This window comes from Artibeus jamaicensis, unplaced genomic scaffold (genome assembly GCF_021234435.1).
Source record: "Artibeus jamaicensis isolate MK-2021 breed Jamaican fruit bat unplaced genomic scaffold, CSHL_Jam_final contig_490, whole genome shotgun sequence".
Lineage (NCBI taxonomy): Eukaryota > Metazoa > Chordata > Mammalia > Chiroptera > Phyllostomidae > Artibeus > Artibeus jamaicensis.
Window position 1 is genome coordinate 58,362 of NW_026521861.1, and position 20,611 is coordinate 78,972.

Genomic DNA, 20,611 nt, shown 5'->3' on the forward strand with positions numbered 1-20,611 from the left:
CTCCTGCCACACCCCCACCCCCATCTCCCCCCACTACAGCCTCGTGGCCTTGTTAACCTCGAGGGCATCAGTTTCCAGAACTGTAACATCAGGTAAATAGTAACCTTAGGAATTCCAGCCTAGAGAATTCAGCCCTCTGTTCTGCCAGGATTTGATAACATAAAATGCCTTAAAATGAAGAGGCAATCACCCGCAGCATGGACATCTTGTGAGTATACAGTAATTCCGCCGATACTGTATTTGACAAGTGGTGTTTGACTTGAATTTCTGCAGTTATCCTCCCCCTTCTCCTGGAATTTGGGCATCCCTTAATTGTCAGCAAGGGGCCCTCAGAAACCCAACAGGAAGGTTCAGGCACAACGTGGAGGGAAAGCAAGACAACATACTCAAGGCCCTTAGAAATGCTTTTATTTATAAAACAACTACTTCAATAGAAACATCTCTAAATATAAACACTATTCACAAGAGGCTTGCATCGCTGCCTTCTGGCCGACCCGCAGACGAGTGGGGGCTCTGGGGTCCACGGGCGTCTCCTGAGCATCAGGGTGTTTCTGCCGAAGGTGCCCTTGGAGGAAAAGGGGCTGTCAGGCTGTTCTTAACGCCCTTTAAGAAATTACGAATTGTTGCAGTTTCCCATTCCAAGGCAGGCTTCCTATGGGGGGCAGGCCCTTAAATGAGAGCGCTGCTCAGAGAAAACTTGCAGGGGGAGCCCCCGTCTGAAAATTATCCAGTACCTTCCTGAGGCCGGAGTAGGCGCTATCAGGCACTTGAGAACCTTTTTGGCGTAGACTGTGCTCTCTGAAGCATGGAGGTTAGAGGTAAGACAGAAAATGCTTATTTCAAAGTCTAGGATAAACTACATTTAGGGCTGCTTGTCTGAATTTAAATAAGACACACGTGTTTGTTTTCTGCACCTGTGGATAGCAGCATGCTTGCACGAAGGACAAAGGTTCCCAGTCTCCCACCAGGCTGGACTGGTTTCAGCTCATTGTAGAGCGAGTACTTTAGTGGTGTGGCTGGAGCCAGATCCTGTCCTAAGAAAGTCCGTCAGTTACTGAGCTGCAGAAGAGAGCACCAGAAGAGACTGTCACACGCAGAATGATTAAAGTAGAGGTGACTGTCAGGCGCAGGTGTCTGCACCTAAAAGAAATGAGAACCTTTCAGATAAAGGTTGGAGGAAAATAAAGATGCTCGATGCTTCTCCAAAGGATGAGGCGAGCAGCTGAATGCTGCACACCCAATCTGGAAATGCAGTGAAATAAGAAAGTTTACACATGGTAGTGTTTGAAGGACTTTTAGAAATCGGGGCGGGCACACATGTGTGCGTGTGTGTGAGGCACTGAAGCTTTGAAACACCAGAACTGGTACAATCTCAGCAAACTCCTCACCACAGGCAGAAGCGCAGCCTAAAAAGGGCTTCCGGACAGTTGTTTTCATCCACGTTGGTTTCTGTCAGGTGGTCGTGGAGCAGAAGGCCACCCCAAACTCAGTACAGTACAACCAACACCTTCTAACACCACTGTATAGCTCCCAGCATACGTAGGATACTGGTCTTCTGATTAGAAATTTCTCATTTCCATGGGCTGACCCTGGACTTGCCGCTCTTCTTATGGTCACAGAATTTTCAAGCCCCAGGGTTCATTGCAAATTCTAGCAATTCTAGTAAGCATCAAGGTTAAGAACCCAATGGAGAATGAGATGAATCTTGCGCCCCCCTGTGGCATGGGTAAGCAATGCAGACAGGGCCAGAGTCTCTGGAGCAGGTGCCCTCTCAGTGGACCATGAGAACCTTTCAGCAGAAGGAAGCGAGGGTGGTGAAGATGAGTGGGAAGCAGAACAGGTTCAGGTGTACTCAGCCTTGCGAATATAATTGGATGGAACATAGCCCTTCTTCCCATTAACTTCGGCTAACCACCATTCTGTATTTCCTGTAACATCTTTGAAGTCCAGGATCTTGAGTCTCTGATTGGCTGACACACTCAGCTCATTTGGGTTCCGTGCTCTGAAGGTATAGACAGCAAAATAGACCTGTGTGAGGGAGAAAAAACGAGTCAGGCAACGGGAAACGCTTGGAGCAGCGCTGTCCAACAGCATGTGCCGCAGGAAAGGGGGCCCCACCGTCCAGCATGGCGGCCCCAGACACACGTGGCTACTGAGCACTTGGAACACAGCCAGTAAGCCAGAGGAACTTAATTTTTACATTTAATTTTAACTAACATAAATTTAAATTATATCATTGTTAGCGACATATAGCTCGTGGTTACCACAATGGACAGGACAAAATCAGAGAAAACCAAAATGCACATGGAGTTGCCTTAAATGGTACAAGAAGGAACCTTCCATCAATACGTAAGGTGGATGGGATATAAGGATACTCTTCTGTACCCAAACATACGAATTCTGAATTTCAAAAACTTAAAAAAAGAAACCACGACTACCCTCAAAGCTGAAAAGGATGATCTCCAGGTGACAATGACAAAGGTGTAAGGCAAAGAGAGAGCAGCGCTCACGAGCAGGGGAAGCCATGAGGCCACCAGGGCACGAGGACAAGCTCCCGGCTGAGGGCTGGTGCTCAGGACTTGGTCAGGGGCGGGGGCTGAGGAGGCTAGAACTGAGCTCCCCACACAAAGTGAGAGTCTAAAAAAGGGCCATTTTCTCCCCCAGTGTGTCTAGAAAACTGTTCACTGGCAGGTCCAGAACTGGGATGTCTGTCCTGGGCTGCGCGGAGTCAGACTCATCAGAGAGAAACAGGCACTGTGGTCACCTGCACCCTGGGGAACGTGGCGTGGAGCGTCTGAGCTGAGAAACTCGTGTGAAAACTGGTGTTTTGGCATCCAGCGCCCGACGAAGGCAAATGCTCCCACAACCCAGGACATGACTGAGTCTCTCAACAAAGGCAACCCCCCCGGGAGGTAAGCTCACAGACAAACATTGTGTAACAGACGTGCAACTCACTGCCCCATGACTGAGCAGAGGACACAAGCGGGTGAGCCAGGGGCGTCTCAGCCGTGAATCTGAAGGCAGCTTTAAAAGATACAGGTTTAAATGTTCACAATACAAAGGCTATATTCAAATCCCCAAGACGATGATAAGCCATGACAAAAGGAATAGGAAAAACTGAAACAGAGCCAGAATTTTATTTCTCAATTCTAGAACAAAAAACACAGTATTTGAATAAAAAAAACTAAGTAATGGGTTAAACAGCAGACTTTACACAACTAAGGAATTAGTGAACTGGAAAAGTGGGAACAGTTTTCAGCATAACACCTTGAAAATGCCCAACGACAAAGGGGCTCAGAAGTCGCCTATGACGAGTTGGCCAGAGAGAGGACCCAGGGGTGCTGAGGTCACAGCACCGAGTTTCTGTGTGTGCTTCACAGCGTTTGTCTGTGAGCCCACCTCCAGACCACACCCCAGGCCCTGCAGGCCTGTGACTCGGCCCCTCTCCTGGAAAAGCATCATGTGCACCCACAACACACCTGCCGCCTGTTCTGACCGGTGAGCTGGGAGCACTCACCTGGTTGCCTGCCGCCTCACTGCTGTCTGGCTCTTCATTTCTGTCTTCCAGAGACTGGGTTGTTCTTACGCCCCCTTTTACCAGGTCTTTACTCTGCCCATATCGTCCTGGTACAGAGCAACCAGCCATTTCTGGATGCCTAGAGTTTCGGTAGCTCCTCAGGGTGGGGGCGGGCTGGTCAATGTCTCGGGCCACATCTGTGGAGTCCCAGGGCCTGGGCTGGGAGGTGAAGTGTGGGTCCGAAGGGCAGCTGGAAAGACTGCCCTCTGAACTGCCCACGTTTAAGGAAGCACTGAGAGTTCCTTGGTCAAGTTCCTTCGATGAAGATGTATCCTGAGGCTGTTTCTGGCAAGGGCCGGAGGTAAAGGACACGGCCATGCTGCTGGGGTTGAGGGTCAAGGCGCTGTTGCTGTTCTGCCGAGGGAACCTGGGGGAAGAACCACTGTGCTCGGACTCAGTGGAGGAGTGGCTGCCCACAGAGACATCCGAGTGGCTGCGACGGGCATTGTAGGGCTTCAGGAAGGAGCTGTACACAAAGCCTTTGGTGACTATGAGAAAGAAAAACACACATGAAGAGCCTTGGTAGAAGGAAGGAGGGACGGGGAATCAACAGAGAAGAAACTGTGGTTTAAAAGCTGGGTTATGAGTGAAAGACACAAAATAAGATGCCCAGTGACAAGACAGATGAGACGTCAGTGCCGGGATACAGTGCGGGTAGGGGACGAAACGCTGGGCCTGTCTGCCAGCTCACTCCTGTTACAGCCTCAGAACGGAGGAGGGATTCGGGGCCTGTGCCGAGTCAAGGGGGAGCAATAGAAAGGACAAGCTGGACGGTGAGCATGTAGAGACAATTTAACATGATATTTAGATCTTGGGAAAAAAGACTAAGGGACAGCTTAACAAAGGATGCGCTACATCCAACAGTATGGTAAAGAGAGATCCGAGAAACCGTCTTCATCAGGGCGGAGCCCTCAGACATGCCTCCTCCTGGCCCTCCTTCCGCCCGCAAACTCGGACCCCCGCCTCTGGTTTAGGAAGGCGGTGGGAACCCTGTGAGAACAGCCCGAAGCGGCAAGCTGTTTATACTCGTTAGAATACACACACAACATGTGTGCGGCACATGTTCACTTTAATAAATTGCCTAAGATGCTGCAGCTAAAACTTTAAGTCATAAATTAGGAATTGAGATCCCTAATCAAAAGAAAAATGTTTTATAATATTAAGAAAGAAATATCTGCCCAGGCAGGGACCCAGAGTATGTAACCCCTAAGTGAGGCACCAGCCATTTCTGTCTAGATCTTCAGTGTGTTCCCTAGAGCTAAAAAATGCAGGCACCCATTTGTTTTGTCTGCTGGATGATGGGGAGGGGTCCCTTGGGCAGGCCTCGAGGGGCAGAGGTTCTAACACCTGCCCCAATACCGCGGCCTTCTTGCTACCACTTTACAAACCCTGAGGATGATGGAGCTCTTTGAACAGCTTGGATCTTTACCAGGAGTTTATCTGCCCACGAAGCCATCAGAGACTCTCACCTGCCCGTCACCCTGGAAGGCCCCAGACTTTGTCCCTTCCTTTCCCATTTCAATCTCTAGTTTTGGGTAAACAGGAGTAGGGGGAGGGAAAAAATCCAAAAGTACTTTTAACGAAACTGAGAAATGTTAAAATTTTCAGTTTGGGGCAATGTGAACGTAAATGTTTATTATATATGCCCACAATCCTTATCTAAAATGTTTTAAGTTCTGTTTTGGTAATCAAGTACATATACTACAGATTTCAGAATGTCCCAGCAGCGTCTGGGTCAGTACCCCATATTCAAATGCAAAAGGGGTAAGTGATGATTATGAATAGCCCCATGTCACTCTAGTCACTTTTTTTGCCACCAAATGAGTCCAGGTCAGGCCAGTTATGACAAATGCGCTCTGAAAAACAAAAACCTTTGATTTTTCAAAGCTTTTCACATTTTGGGATTGTGGGGAAAGGATTACGGATTAGTATTACTCTTTAATTCTTACTCTTTCCCCACCCACCCCAACCAGAAAAAAAAGCTGGGAGCCATTTTTAAAGTCATTCCATAAATAGTCATAAGGTGGGATTGTTCTGGGGAAAAACTCAAAAAGCAAACTAAACCTCTTGCTTACAGCCTTTAACAGGAAGAGGGCCGCTCGGGCTGTGGTCTGCCCCGAACAGCCCGCCAGGGCTCAGGCCCCATCGGCTGTGGAACAGAGCGAGGCCTTGCCGGGGGCACCAGAATCTCTCCTGGAATTTGTAAAAAAACAAAAACAAAACTGAGGACGGGCTTTGTTCCAGCAGTGACTAGTATTATATTCTCTAGAGATGGACAGAACTTTTAAGGTTGTTTTTCCCTCTAATCAAAGACTCTCCTATGTTTTCCTGGCCTGGACAAGATTTGGGTACAGCCCGAATCAACTTCATCCTCATTTAGAGTGACAGTAACCTGATGTCCAACCTTCTTACCTCCATTGTCAATCAGCCAGCGGTTCTGACTGCCCATGGGGTCCTTTTTCTTGATCACGCCCACCAGGTCACCTTCCAGAAGTGAGACATCCAGGTCCTGAGCAGCGTTGAAGTTCCTGTCTGCTTGATAGAGTTTTTCGGGGGGATATCTCACCAGAAGGGAGGCCCGGAGTTCCTCCGACTGCATTATGTAACTTGGCTGAAAGGCAACACAAGAAATACCATCAGCAAAGTCCCCCCTGGTCGTTCTTTAATCCCAACACGCAGTCTGAGTCTCAGACACAGGGGCAGACGAGAGCCGGCCGCTCACTCCCCCATCAGCTGTGCTTGTGCCCGAGTCAGTCCCGTGACTGGGTCAAAACCGTGCTCTCCTGTCATGCTCCCGTGCCTCTGCGGCTATTAAGGACATTTAACACAGTTTTACTCCATTATCTGGTGACAAAAACGATGTGATTAAACCCACCTAAGGACTCAAGGTACCTGATATTCCTAGGTCTTCTTATAGTTTGCTCTATGAAGCTAAACAACTGAGACTTTCCTCATGCTGACTTCCCTGTCTATAAAAACAAATAATATCTATAAAAACAAGATAAAGTAAAAGTAGTAATGCATTGGATTCCCCTTTTAAGTTAATAAAAAATAATGTTTATGAGATGATATGGGGCAAAAACATAAATAAAGACAAACATCCAGTCTTTAGATTATGACCTGATGTAATCTGGGATATTGTAACCAAAGCTTTCAAAATATGGAGGAATTGAGTTTAAAAAAGAAAATAACTCCAGGTAAAAAAGCAGTCTACCACAAACTGTTTGGCACTAAATTAAATAATTATTTTTTCTAATACATGGTCAAAAATAAGGAGGCCTGGCAGAATTAGCATACTCTTTAAGTCAGTCCCCTTCGTTAACTGGTCAAAGAAATAACACTTTACTAACTCTTTCTCAGCACAGACTGAAATCCAAGGGTGCTTTCCAGAGGGCGTTTGGCAGTACACATCAAGGGTGAGAAAACTACAGGCAGTCACTATCAAGTACCAGTAGGCACACCTGTAATGTTCAGCAATGGTGAGTAAATGAATGAACGAGACTTGATAAATGAGAACTCAGTAACCTTTACTCTCCATTTTTTATAAAGTATCTAAACTCCTACTAAATTGCTAACCTGTAGAGAGAGAGCTGGGTCCATCAATATTAAATATAGTAACCATGGCCCTGGCTGGTGGGGCTCAGTAGATTGAGTGCTGGCCTGCAAACTGAAAGGTTGCCAGTTCGATTCCAAGTCAGGCCACATGCCTGGGTTGCTGGCCATGTCCCCAGATAGGGGCATGCAAAAGGCAACTGATTGATGTATCTCTTCACATATTAATGTTTCTCTCCCTCTTTTTCTCCCTCCCTCACCCTCTCTAAAGATAAATAAAATGTAAGAAAATAATAATAACAATCGCATACTGCTCATTAATTGCCAGGCAATTTGTAAGTGCTTTGCCTAAACTCACCCATTTAAATCTCATAACAACTCTATGATGTACCCATAATTATTACTGTGTTTTAGAGATGAAGAAACCAAGTCACAGTGGTTCGGGTACTTACATATATTAACTCACTTAAACCTCATGACGACTCTATGATGCAGCTACAATTACTATCTGTGTTTCACAGATGAAGAAACCAAGGCACAAAGGTTAAGATACGTGCTCATGGACACACTGAGTTCAGTGTCCATACCGGGGTCTAAACCCAGGGGATCGAGTTCCTGAGTTCACATTCTTTTAACAAAGCTGCACATCCCTGTTCTGGTTCTCCACTCACCAGGCCCTGGAGTGGCTTTCGAGCAGACTGGCGGTCCACAGTCTTCCTCTCAAACGGCCTCTTGGTGGATGGAAGAGTCTCTGGGAAGAAGGTGAAGACCTGCAGCTGCTGCAGAACTCTGCTGTGCTCTTCGTGGAAGATGGCGATGAGGTTTCCCTCTCTGCCGGCAACTTTAAGTAACTGAGTCCGTGGGCAGAGCAGACAGAGACAGAGGAGAGAAGAGAACACGGATGAATGATCCCGGAATGACAGTCTCATTAAACCCAACTGGAAGCTAAAGTTCAACTGCGTTTGCTCTGTGTAAGCTACCAGCATTGCAGCCCGACCCAAGGGACCAGGCAGGTAGCTAGCTGGCTCTCCTGGGGACTGAGCAAGGTGGCAAGAGAGCCATTTAAAAGCCATGGCTTTTATCAGCACCATCAAGTGATCAAGAATTCTAATTCCTAACGGGCTTGACTTAATAACATATCTAATCTACATAGTTTGAATAAGGTCTCAAACAACCCCATTGTACACTTCCAGAAAAACATCAGCACTTCAGAGGTAAATTCTGCATGGCAGGGAGTCCGGGACTCACCGAGACCAGTGGCTTCAACTGCTCCAGCGCCTGGCGCACGAAGTCGCAGTGGGCCTCGGCGTAGCCGAGGATGCAGTTGGTGAAGAGGCCCTGGGCGTACTGGTGGAACTTGGGCAGCTCGTCGAGCAGCTGCGCATTCAGGGCCTCGTAGTTGTTCCGGGCCGACTGCAGCTCCTCCAGGGTCTTCTTGTCCTTGAGCTTCTCTGCCCGCTCTGTGCAGTTGTAGAAGTCCAGCAGCTTGTCAAAGCGCTTCTGGACCAGCTTGTGGGGCCCTGCAAACATGCTCAGCAACTGATTTAGTGGCGAGATGACGAGCCTCTCTGTCCTCTCCTTCTGTAGGAACAAGAAAAGCATGTGGCTCAATATTCTACACTTGCTATTTTCCGAAATACTCTTCAGGCTGACTTGGTTACGTCCTGTAACACCTGCTTCGCTCTTAGTGCACAAGCTATACCCACACAGATCCAAGTGTCTATTTACCCAACACCCTATGTATATACATACACACCCCACAAAAAATCTGTGTGAATACATATAGGTGCTACCTATCCATTTAACTTACTGAAAATCATGAAAGCCCCGGCTGGTGTAGCTCAGTGGATTAAGCATGGGCCTGCAAACCAAAGGATCAAGGTTCAATTCCCAGTCAGGGCACATGCCTGGGTTGCAGGCCAGTTCCCAGCAGGGTACACATGAGAGGCAACCATACATTGATGTTTATCTCCCTTTCTCCTTCCCTTCCCCTCTAAAGATAAATAAATAAAATCTTTAAAAAAATAAGAAAATCATGGGTTTTGTTCTTTAAGATTTTATTTCTTTATTATTAGAGAGAGGGGAAAGGAGGGAGATAGAGAGAGAGAAAGACACATCAATGCGCGGTTGCCTTTCACTGGGGACCTGGCCTGCAACCCAGGCATGTGCCCTGACTCGGAATTGAGCCACACCAGCCAGGGCTGAAAATCATGTTTTGAATATAAAATCCTGATACAATTACCCTGGAGGATGGCTGGAACTCCTAGTGCACAGGACGCGTCTTTGTGGAATTAACGTTTCCAAGAGCGGGACGTCGGAAAGAACCCAGGAAGAGGCCTGACCCATGAAAAGTGTGTTGAAGACAGTCACTTACAAAGTTTGTGAAGAGCTGGTCAGTGATGTAGCGATGCACCTTCTCGAACTGTTCCAAGTCCTTGTGTCCCTTCTCCATGCACACGTCCCACATGCTCACAGCAGCCACCACTTTCACATAGGCCGATTCCTGGGGCCGGTTAGAAACAAACACAAATGAGATCAAACAGAGCTTTCTAGCCTCCATCATTCATCCTCAATAGCAGCCAAAGGGGTCCAGAATTAAACTGTTTCTCTACAGTGTAACAATTTAGTTCTGAAACAAGCACTCTGTCATAAACTAGGGTTTATGGGCACAAGGGAAAAAGCCTGAGACTTCTAATCATGGAAACAATGTTGAGGGCTTTTATCAAGTCTTTAGTATTTCCCTATGTCCCTAATTTGAGGGTATCTTAATGCATCGAAAAGTAAATTATTAAACTAGAGTCAATCCCTGCAGGGTTATGATCACGAGTGATCATCTCTCCTCCCTGAGCTTGGCTCCTGCTGCCACCTCTGAACTGACCGCACACTGCCCTGTGGGTAAACGTGGCCTTGCTTCTCACACTCAGACCCTGGCGCTCCTGATCGCGCTGGCTCTGCTTTTCCTTGCAAAAATACCTCCTTATACATAATATCACTTATGTGAAGGCAGGACTCAATTATAGTGATGCTGGAAAAAATGAAAAAAATAAGTGAATGTGTATATAAACACCTTACTAACTGATCCCAACAGTTTTTAAAGCCCAGGCTGGTTTTCTTTGGCTGCACAAAACTATGGTGAGCTTCTGCCTTCTTTATTTAAGTTTAGAGAAAGCTTGTTATTTTGATGCTAACCGGAATAAAAATCTAAAACTCCATTTATGTATTTCAGGGGTAAATGAAATCCCTTAAGGCAAAAACATCAGTGCCTCATATATTAGTTTGACATTTTATTTATTTATTTATTTCAGAGGGGGAAGATTTCTTTTTTTTTAATTTTATTTTAGTTGTTGTTCAAGTACAGTTTCCTGTCTTTTACTCCCATCCCAGCCCACCCCCCCCATTGGTTTGACGTTTCATTTTACCACATTTTTAGACCTCTTGTCTTTAAGTCCTCTATCTGTACAAATACATAAAGCCCGTGTTTTGCAGAAAAGATAAAGTGGGGAATCTTTCTAATTCCACCTGAGTAGGAGAAGAAATGGAAAACAAGATTTCCTCTTAAGACGTTCTTCAAAAGGAATGTTGTGAACTTGCAAAATATCAGTCCACATGCCCATGTGGAGACCAAATTATGGTCACTGCCCCTCAGCTTCTGTCCTCGCTGGCTCTATCAACCAACCTATTATCTGATGTTACTATCGCCCGGGCTTTTTCATGTTATGTCACTGATGAAACTGTTGTAATTTTCTCCCTGAACTTCCACTGTTAGCAATCACAACCAAACTGATCTGCCCGCCAAGTGGCTGTCAGCATTCCACGTGCGCCGCCGCAGATGCTTCTACCTGTTGCTATGGAGATGAGTCTTTCAAGAGTTGGGGGCTTAGGTGTTCACTTGCTACACATTTAGAAAACATAGAGAAAAACAGCCAAATAGAGGAACTGTAAGGTAAAGCTCTCAGATGAGGTGGTTGACCCAATATTTTTTTGCTCAAATCTCTCACTGGAAGCCAATGTGCTCCTTGAAAGTTTTATAAACCCTAACTTTTACCTAATTACATTTTCAAACATGAACAGGGAGAGTTTGATATTGAAAGAAACTCTCGGGGGGATTTCACACCCATGGGGATTTCCCACCCTGGGGATTACTCAGTAAATGATGACAATCAGGTAACCATGTATGAAAATAAAAGTTGAATCCCTACCTCAAATCTTTTGTATACTAAAGTAAATTCCAGCTAAATCAATAACTTTAATATTAAAAAAAATGAAATGATAATTGTACCAAAACATGCAAGATACTTGTCTTTGTTATCTCTGAATAGGAAAGGTCTTTTTAAAGTGTGACACAAAACTAAGAGGCCATAAAAGTCTAATTAGACTCAACAAAAATGAAACTTTTCTACACACAGAAAACACTTCAAGCAAACTCAGAAGTCAACAGTGGGGTAAAAATTTGTAAATCATCATCTCAGGCACGGGGCTATTTTCTCCAATATGTACAGAGGCTCCACAAATCAACAAGAAAAAGACAAATAAATAATAAATAAGTGCCCCCAAATATAAACAAACCACAGAAAAAACTTATTCTCAACTTCTTTCAAAGAAATGAAAATTTAAATTATATTAAAATAGCATGCTTTTACCTATCTTTTACAAAGATAAGGCAGTTTAATTTTGATAACACTGTGTTAGCAAGGGATGGGGAAATCATTTCATACATTAGTATGTATTTTACATGCACATTAACAGTAGCCAAACTCACACTGTCAGGATTAGGCTCAGAGAATACAGTATACTGGGCCTTCAGCTATATTCACAAAGATCAGAAAATTATGTATCTTCAAGGGTATCCCTGTGCCGATGTTTCTAATCTTTTGCAACTACAAAGAATTTAAATGCCCATTAGCAGGGGACGAGTTAAATATATTCTGGCATGCCCATATAATTAAATATCCTGCATTAAAAAATAAGAGCAAGGAGCTCTGTGTGTACACGTACAAACTGACTTCCAAAATGATGCTATTAAGCCCTGGCTGGTGTAGCTCAGTGGATTGAGTGTGGGCCTTTGAGCCAAAGGATTGTGGTTCGATTCCCAGTCAGGGCACATGCCTGGGTTGCTGGCCAATTCCCAGCAGAGGACACACGAGAGGCAACCATACATTGATATTTCTCTCCCTCTCTCCTTCCCTTCCCCTCTAAAGATAAATAAATAAAATCCTTTAAAAATGATGTTATTAAGTACAAAACCTAAGATGTTCAACAATGTGTAACTCCCCCACACACATGAGAGGAGAGAAGAATGTAATAAACGCCACCTGCCTCTATAGAAGGTGACCAGGCATCTTTAGAGAGGGAGAGGCAGGAAGAATCATTACTTTTACTTTTTACTTGTCCCATTGGTGGCTTTTGAAAGTTATACATTTTAGTTAGTTTTTAAAAAGTTTTATTTTTTTAAAGCAAAGAACATCTTTTTAAGAAAACTCGTAACACAGGATTTTCACGTGAGGGAAATGGGTATTGCATATATGTAGGTAAACACCATTCTATGGAATCAGTGGAGAAACCAGAAGTACGAACAGAAAGGGTCCTAGTCCTGGCCCTGACTGGGCCCCAGCTCCTCTGCTCTGCCAGCTCTCCAGACCCAGCCGAGGTTCTACCCACCTCAGAGGCACTCTGCATAGCAACTGAATGAGTTGGAAACGAGTATTATTATTAGAAAGACCTCTCTAGGAACTATTCTCTTACTATTCTGTCTTTAAAATGATTGTGACAAGTGCTTCTTACATAACTAGATACTGGAGACAGTAAAAACAGTGGTGGGGAAGACTGAGAGGGAGGGAGAGCTGGACCACTTAAAATGAATACAAGTGCTGATCCTCTAAAGGTTATTTAACTTTTTAAAAAGATTTTATTTATTTATTTTTAGACAGAGGGGAAGGGAGGGAAAAAGAGAGGGAGTGAAACACCACTGTGTGGTTGCCTCTTGCATGCCCCACACCAGGGAACCTGGCCCGCAACCCAGGCATGTGCCACGACTGAGAATTGAAACAGCAACCCTTTGGTTCACAGGCTGGCACTGAATCCACTGAGCCACACCAGCCATAGCTAAAGGTTATTCAACTTTTAAATAACCTATGGGGTTGGCCAAAAAGTCTGTTTAGTTTTTTCTGTACAATGATTCTAGTAGTGCTTAGTTGTCTTTAACTTCATTCAAAATAATTTTGTTAGACTGTATTGTGACAGCTATCATCAGTGTGCATTTAAAAAATGCTTATGAAATTGGTGAATTGTTGTGCAGCCATTTTAATATAGAAGATGGAAGAAAATACACAACATTTTGGCGTATTACACTTTATTATTTCAAGAAAGGTAAAAATGCAACTGACATGCAAAAAAAAAAGATTTGTGCAGTTTTAAAGAAGGTGCTGTGACTGAATGTGTCAAAAGTGGTTTGTGAAGTTTCTTGGTACTATTGACATTTTGGCCAAATGATTCTTTGCTGCAGGACTGTCTCATGCATTGGAAGATGTTTAGCAACAACCCTGGCCTCTACCCACTAGAAGCCAATAGCAGGAGACAGCCGACATGCTCAAAATATCCAAATCAATAAAGTTATTGGTGAAAATGAAAAACGTGTCTTTAATTTAATGGAAAAAACTAAATGAAATTTTTGCCAATGCAATATAATTAAAAATGTATCATAACATAATGTTCATTTGAATCCAGATTAATCAACATTCAACAACGCACTGGATGAACAGGAAAGCGGACCAAGTGACACCGTGTGTGACCTGAACTACAGCGATGTCTTCACTCACCCGGATGTGTTGGAGGTAGAGGGACAGGTCTCGGATGAAAGATTTGATCAGTCTTTCTTGCATTCGGAAGTTCTTTTCTGTTTCTTCAAATGCTTCATCTTTTATCTGTTCAAAATGAACAAGTACTGTTAGCAGATCGGAACTCTCTCGATCTGCTCTCTCTCTCGATCTGATTGACAAAAGTATCTTTCTTAAGAACATCTTTTGTTTATATTTTAAACCTCTGATATATCCCCGAATCATACTAAATTGAATTTAAACACCTCTACATGGCTTTGAAAGATCTCCCAAATATGTAAACCCCACCCCCACCCACCCCCGCCTTCAGACCTTACCTCCTCTGCTCCTAACGGACACCCTTGCTCCAGCAGGTCAGGCCGCTCCCTCCACCAGTCTCGCTGGCACCTGCCACATGTGTTGATTCTGTGCCTTCGCCCCATGCTGTTCCCTTGCCTGGTATGCCCTCTGCTTTCGCTATGCCCAACCTGCCCCCTTCCTTTGAAAGGCTCAGATTAAGTCTCTTGGCAACACGAAGCTTATGCTCATAGAGCTCATTTTCTTAAGTACTCCTACAGTGTGTAGAAAACAAACCAAAAACTTAGCAACTGACTTTTTTCTAGCTTGCATTTCCCCTACTGGTACTGTGTACACGCAGTATAGTGCGGGAAGGCTGGAGACCTTGGATCTACTCTCACGACTGCCCACAAATTGGTTTTCAAGTAACTCCAACCCTCAGACTTTGTATTTCCTTATGTGTGACATATGGTGTTGAACTTGGGTGAGCTCTTAAATCCCTTCTAGGTTAATAGGTCTGCAATTTTAATTTTGTCTCCCTAAATAAATTATAAGCATCTTATGGGTGTCTAAAGCCACAATTATTATAAGGTGATTGATTTTGGCTTTCTGATTTGCCTTTGTGCACACTGGCAGCTCACCAAGGCATTGAGAGAGGGCTGGGTGGGTGGACTGACATCACAGTAGCTACAGGGTCCTGTGGCCACCAGCCAGCAAACACCAGGGGAGGCACTAAGTAGGGAGTCATCCCCATTGACACCACGTAAGCTGCCCCATGGAGGCCCGAAAAGCTGCCACAGACAAGCTGAACCTTCAAGCGCAGGTCCCTCACCTGTGGGGCAAAGCCAGTGAGGTGCTTCAGGTGACTGCTCACTCGGTTGGACTTCTTGATGATGGAGTGGATGTTCAGTTTCGAAATTTTCTCCATGAGGCTATCTTCATCGCCCTTCCGATACTTGAGGACTAGGGAGTGAGTCAAGTTGAGTCAGACTACAGAACAAGCACAAAGCAAAACCAACGACCCAAACTAGAGCTAGTGCCTGATTTCAATGAGCTTATAATGAGTAAAGATGAATTATTAATTCAAATCAATATTTATGGACAGATAGAATTATCTAGTTATCATGCACGGTGAAAATGCCATGCAGGAGTTATATGACTGACCACTGTGTCACACACTAGGCACAATCCGCAGAAAAGACTGGAGATCACAGCACATGGACTGCCAGGGGAAGGCTGGAGGGCAGCAAAAAGACGATTTATCTTTGAGGAAGATGAAATTACATCAGGAGAGAGGAGCCCAGACAGAGGGCTAGATGGCCAGAAAGCTTCTGTAGCCACAAGCAACATGACTTATGAATGTGGGTGACACGGTTAGGCAGAGAAAAGTTTTAGGTCAAGGGGGGAGAAGGGTGGAGTAACAGGAAAAGAGGTCATACTGCGTTACAGATTCTCTGAGGATGTCAATAATGCATCAGTTAGCATGTTCACCATACTGCTCGAGTGTATGAATTAGAAGCTCAACAAAACATTGATGAAAAAGAAATGGTTCAGTTCATTCTCCATTATAAAGGAAAAGCGGGTGGGCTGGCAACTGACTGCGCAGTGTTGGGAGGGGACGGAAGGAACTCAGACCAGAGAGGCAGGTTACTGGGTGAAGGCAGGACTGTTGGGATCCAGAGACGTGGTCATATTGGGCTTTTCTAAAAGAAGACCAGAAGTCCTAACTTAGCTGGAGACAGTAAAATAGCAAGCCAGTCGTGTCAAGAAACAAATGTAAGCACAGACTGAGAAGGATCGCCTTCGACAGGCTGAGAAGGCAATCATCTGTGCCCAAAGGCAGCCTTGATGAGCCACTTTCCAATGTCTCATATCTCTTGGGAAAGACTCGTGTTGCCATAAGCTTTAGCAGAGATGTGTATTTCCAATATTCCATGGTTGTACTTTTATTATTACTGTTCTCTTTCTTCCTATCACATTTCCCCCAAATTCTACTACTGTTTCTTTATCATCATCCTATAAACTAAAATCTGCCTTGCCCATCTCTGGTAAAATAATTCTGGGGAGAAGGAGAACATTCTCAAGGGCATGCCTCCTTTGAAGCAAGTACGCTTTTCTTACCCAGATCCTTCCGCCTTTTGTACTCGTTAATGTTGACATTGATATCCTTGACGGCCAGGACTGCACTGGTCAAAGGCACTTTATCCGGGTGAGATTCGGGGGTGCAATTCAGCAACTCCATTAGCAACAGTGGGTAACGCATTACTCTCTGTACTGGTTTGATGAGGAAGGAGCCCAGGTTAATATAATTTGTGCATCCCCTATAAGAGAAGGAAAAACAGACTTTACTCCACCGTCAATAAATAACACAGGGCCTACAGATAGTATTTGCTATTCCTGGATATAGCCCTGTTTTTCACCCTGCTTCTGCTTTCACTAATTCACATTCACTGGACACCTGGTAAATGCCAGGTACTGTGCCAGGTGCTGGGGATTTAGTAGACCATAAAAAAGACCCTGTCTGAAGAAAGGAGACTGGGGATAAACAAATAAATTGCATTTAAATCATTGCTTGCTGTCCAGTGCTATGGAGAAAAATATAGCAAGGTAAATCAACAATACTTCTAGGTTTCTGTCTATAAAGGAAGAAAATAGAGAAGTGAGTTTGTGCAAGTGGCGAGGGAACTTACCATTCACTGTACAGGCTCCTGCAGGGCGGCAAGCATGAAAAGAAAAGAGAGCTGGTTAGAGATAATACTGATTTCACAGTCTTCTCAGAGCAAATCAGTTGAACGTTAATGCCTAGTAGTTGGGTGGACAAAAAAAATCACATGGGATAAAAGAGAAATTATGAATGTCCATGGTAGCACATGTAGTCTGTTTTAAACAATTAGTAAGCCCCTAACTTCACTTTGACCTACTTAGATATATACATCAACCTGCCTCCGTAAGACCAGGAGAATCGTGCCTGATGATCAAGAATAAATGAATTTGCTCTTCTTACCTATATTCTTGTTTATTTGGACCAAACTACCTTCGTGGCTACTTCTTACCTGAAAATGCTCCCTTAATACTTTGTATGTATAGATAATAGTGACTAAAATGGATAAAACTACAAGCAGGAAACCACTTAAGATTTCCATGATATATGATGGGAAAAGGTAAGTGACCACATTTTGCTACATATAATGCACTTCTGTGTATAAAGCGTACCCATGTTTCATGTGCACTATACACGGGATTGTTATGCCCATGGTATGTAATCATTATACCCATGTATAATGTGCATCCTTATTTATCCCTCAAAAATTTGGGCAAAATAGTGTGCATTATACACGGCAAAGTACGGTACCTAATAGGACCTATAATGATACATCATTTATGTTTAAAATAAGATGGATGGGCATAAGAAGTCTAGACATGCACATGGGAGTGATGTTCAAAAGGCAAAACTAAAGAGCTATGATAGAAATGAAGTGGTCAAAACTCCTACTTAAGATCTGCCAGGAAGTCCTGAAGATGCCTCTGGATCCGCTCATCCTTCTCATAGATTTCCAGCAGAGAGATGGCCTCGTCGTGATTCTGGCAGTAAACCTTGTATGTCCCTTCAAGCTCATCCCGGTGGTCAAGAAACACAGGACCTTTGAAACACACACAGATATACAGTATTTTCAGACTGTCTTTTCAGTATCCTAAATGTAAGGCTTGTAACACAAGCCAACTTTAAAATCAGTTAAATCCTATCACAAAAAATGATAGTAAGACTATACATCAAATTAGTAAGAAATTTCCATGTAATAGTTTAAAATTCTACTTATTTAAAGCAAAATTGAAGAGAACCATGTCGTCCATGTATTTATTTTTCAGTGCACACACTCGCACTGCAGGTCCCTGACACTGCAGCCAGGCAGAGCGAGGGTCTGTGAGTATTCTCCATGTCGTACGTGACCAGGACCCCCACTCTCTACGCGCCCCCCCAAAATCTCCACAGCGATGAAGAGATCCCACTACAGCAGCAGTTTCCAACCTCTTCTTCTTGCATAAACCAAATATGTAGGACTTGAATTATATTAAAATATCTATCATATAAACCTCTAAACATATGATACAGTAACATGTACTTTTTATAAAGTATTAAATAGCAAAATGTAGCAGTGACTCCGACAATAGTCACTATAATTTCAAAGTACGATGAGTGACATACGAAACTGGTCATCGTAGCTGCTTCTGGCTGACATTTGCAACAACCTAATGTGATATGAGCATGTGGCTTCAGATGGCGATAAAGTCACAGGTACTGCTAACAATGTGTGAGTTATTCCCTATATGCATACCTCACAAAATGCTAAATTTCACTTAGAAATTACTGAAAATGAAGACGTAATTATTTTTTCGATCCAAGTTCATGGACTGTCTGAGAGGTAGCCACAGACCCCTGGTCCACAGCCTGTGAGGTGTAAGTGTAGCTCCCGCGTCATTCAGAGCTGCAGCCAGACGGTGCCCATTCCCCGACCTGTGAAAACTGCTCTCACTCTTGCCCTTCTTTCCTCCTCCCAGCACACTCGGTCCTTCCTTCTTCAGCCTGCACTGCTCCCCACAAACAGTGCTCCTCTCTCAATACAATCCTACTCACTGCTCCCCCTGACTATTTCTACCAGCTGCTTTGGGCATAAGCCCCTCCCACAGGGACCCCAGCCCTTGCTCTACAATGTCGCCTCTGTTCCGTCTACATTGGGTCCTATGGAATTCCTTAGTCTTGTGAAGATCGGTTTCTGTGTAAATTAAATGTCTTCCCTTAATCATACCAGGAATCTGTAAAGAAACTTGATTGTGTTCATAAACAGACCACCCATGCTGCCCTGTCTCAGTGGCAGCCTCACGTCTGTCTGACCCTGCGACTCCAAGGGCACAGCAGTGGGAGTGGGGTGACTCCTCCTAACCTTCAGGGCCACTCTGGAATCCCTGGGCCAGCGATCCACCATCTGGTTTCACCACCTGGTAGTTGTTGCCTGCCTCCTCCTCTTCATTACTCCTTTGTATCTATTCCCTACCAGCATCCCTAGAACCTTAGCTCTCACTCAGCTGAGTATTCACACTCCTCCCCCTTCACTGTTCTCCAGCCTTCCTGATAGTGACCATTCTACAGGGACTACAGACTAGTAAAGCTACAACTTCATTTCCAGAGTCTTTGAAACTGTGGGTCACAACCCATATGTGGGTCATGAAATCTACTTCACAGGTTGTGATCAGCACTCTTTTGGGAAAATGAAACAGAACAATAAAGAACGTATCAGAAAACGTTGCACATAGTAAATGTAAGCACAAACACATACATATAAACATGTATCCTTATGTAAAATGCATTTCTTTCTGTGGGACATGTTTGAAACAATTGAAAAGCCAGTCCCTTAATGTATTACTACACACACAGTCTCCCAGTACTCCTTTCCCCCTCCCTTCCCCCTCCCCTCACTCACCTGAGCCCCGGACACCTGCCGTCTGTCCTTCCTTCCCTCCCCACTGGACCCTGTCCTGGCTGCACTGGACTCCTTCTCCGGTGAGGTGCCTGAGTGAACTCAGTGCTGCTCTCCCCAGCACCCTAGATTTCCTCTTCTTTTTGCTGAGTTATCCCTCTTCCCTGGGTTATAAAACTGCTTGGAAGGTACAGTGTTGAGAGGGGAAAAAAGGCTTAGTGCAGGACAGTTTGAAGTATGTCGCCATTGGTATAATTTTTAAAAATAGGGTGGCGAACTAAAGTGAAAACTATGTATGTAAGTGCTGGTATATGATAAACTACCTCTGGAAGGAGACAGAAGGAAAGTGGTAAACTGCTTGCTTCTGGTTGAGAAGAGCTGGGTAGCTGGGGGATGCATAACACACTTTTCATCGGTTCTTTGCACTTTTCTAACTTTGCGACATGTGAATGTATTAAAATAAGTTAAACTTAAAGTACAGCATCTGGCAGAAGTAACGCCTGCCTGGAGGGTGGTTGGAGTAACAATGTGAGTGTAATAATTTAGTTTTAATTTGAACATTTCACCTAAAATGTCATATGGTGTGCTTGAGCATGATATTGTTATGTTACAGAATAAGGTGCTTATGTTTTCATAAGAAAAGATTTGGGGAACAAAAATCTTTTGTAATAAAAAAAAAAGAGGCATTATTTGCGGCAGACCCTATATATTAAAATAAGGAACTTAAACGAAATTAAAAAATTGCTTATGCAATTCGTGCCGATCTGCCATTTGCTAATGGCTCAATAAAGCTTTAATTTCCCTTTCTCTGACTTCTCACCACCTTCCCTTCTCATATGTTCCAAATCTAGTCCTTTATTAATTCCGCACTGAATGTACTGCCTGGCCTTCTGGTTGAC

At 44.3% G+C, this 20,611-nt stretch overlaps 1 protein-coding gene across 5 annotated transcripts in view; it reads right to left on the minus strand.

The window, feature by feature from the left end:
- Nucleotides 1-391: 391 nt before the first annotated feature.
- The window catches only part of DNMBP (dynamin binding protein), a 101,587-nt gene continuing 81,367 nt past the window's right edge, over nt 392-20,611 (minus strand). For all 5 annotated transcript variants that reach the window (XM_053668434.1, XM_037166328.2, XM_037166327.2 and 2 more), the window contains 11 exons: nt 17,732-17,879; nt 16,929-16,946; nt 16,360-16,559; nt 15,071-15,201; nt 13,945-14,049; nt 9,504-9,632; nt 8,378-8,710; nt 7,801-7,980; nt 5,990-6,188; nt 3,518-4,065; nt 392-2,028 (listed from right to left, as the gene is read on the minus strand). In XM_053668434.1, coding sequence (XP_053524409.1) covers nt 1,843-2,028; nt 3,518-4,065; nt 5,990-6,188; nt 7,801-7,980; nt 8,378-8,710; nt 9,504-9,632; nt 13,945-14,049; nt 15,071-15,201; nt 16,360-16,559; nt 16,929-16,946; nt 17,732-17,879 — 2,177 coding nt within the window. In that variant the 3' untranslated portion in view covers nt 392-1,842. The remainder of the gene's footprint in view (nt 2,029-3,517; nt 4,066-5,989; nt 6,189-7,800; nt 7,981-8,377; nt 8,711-9,503; nt 9,633-13,944; nt 14,050-15,070; nt 15,202-16,359; nt 16,560-16,928; nt 16,947-17,731; nt 17,880-20,611) is intronic.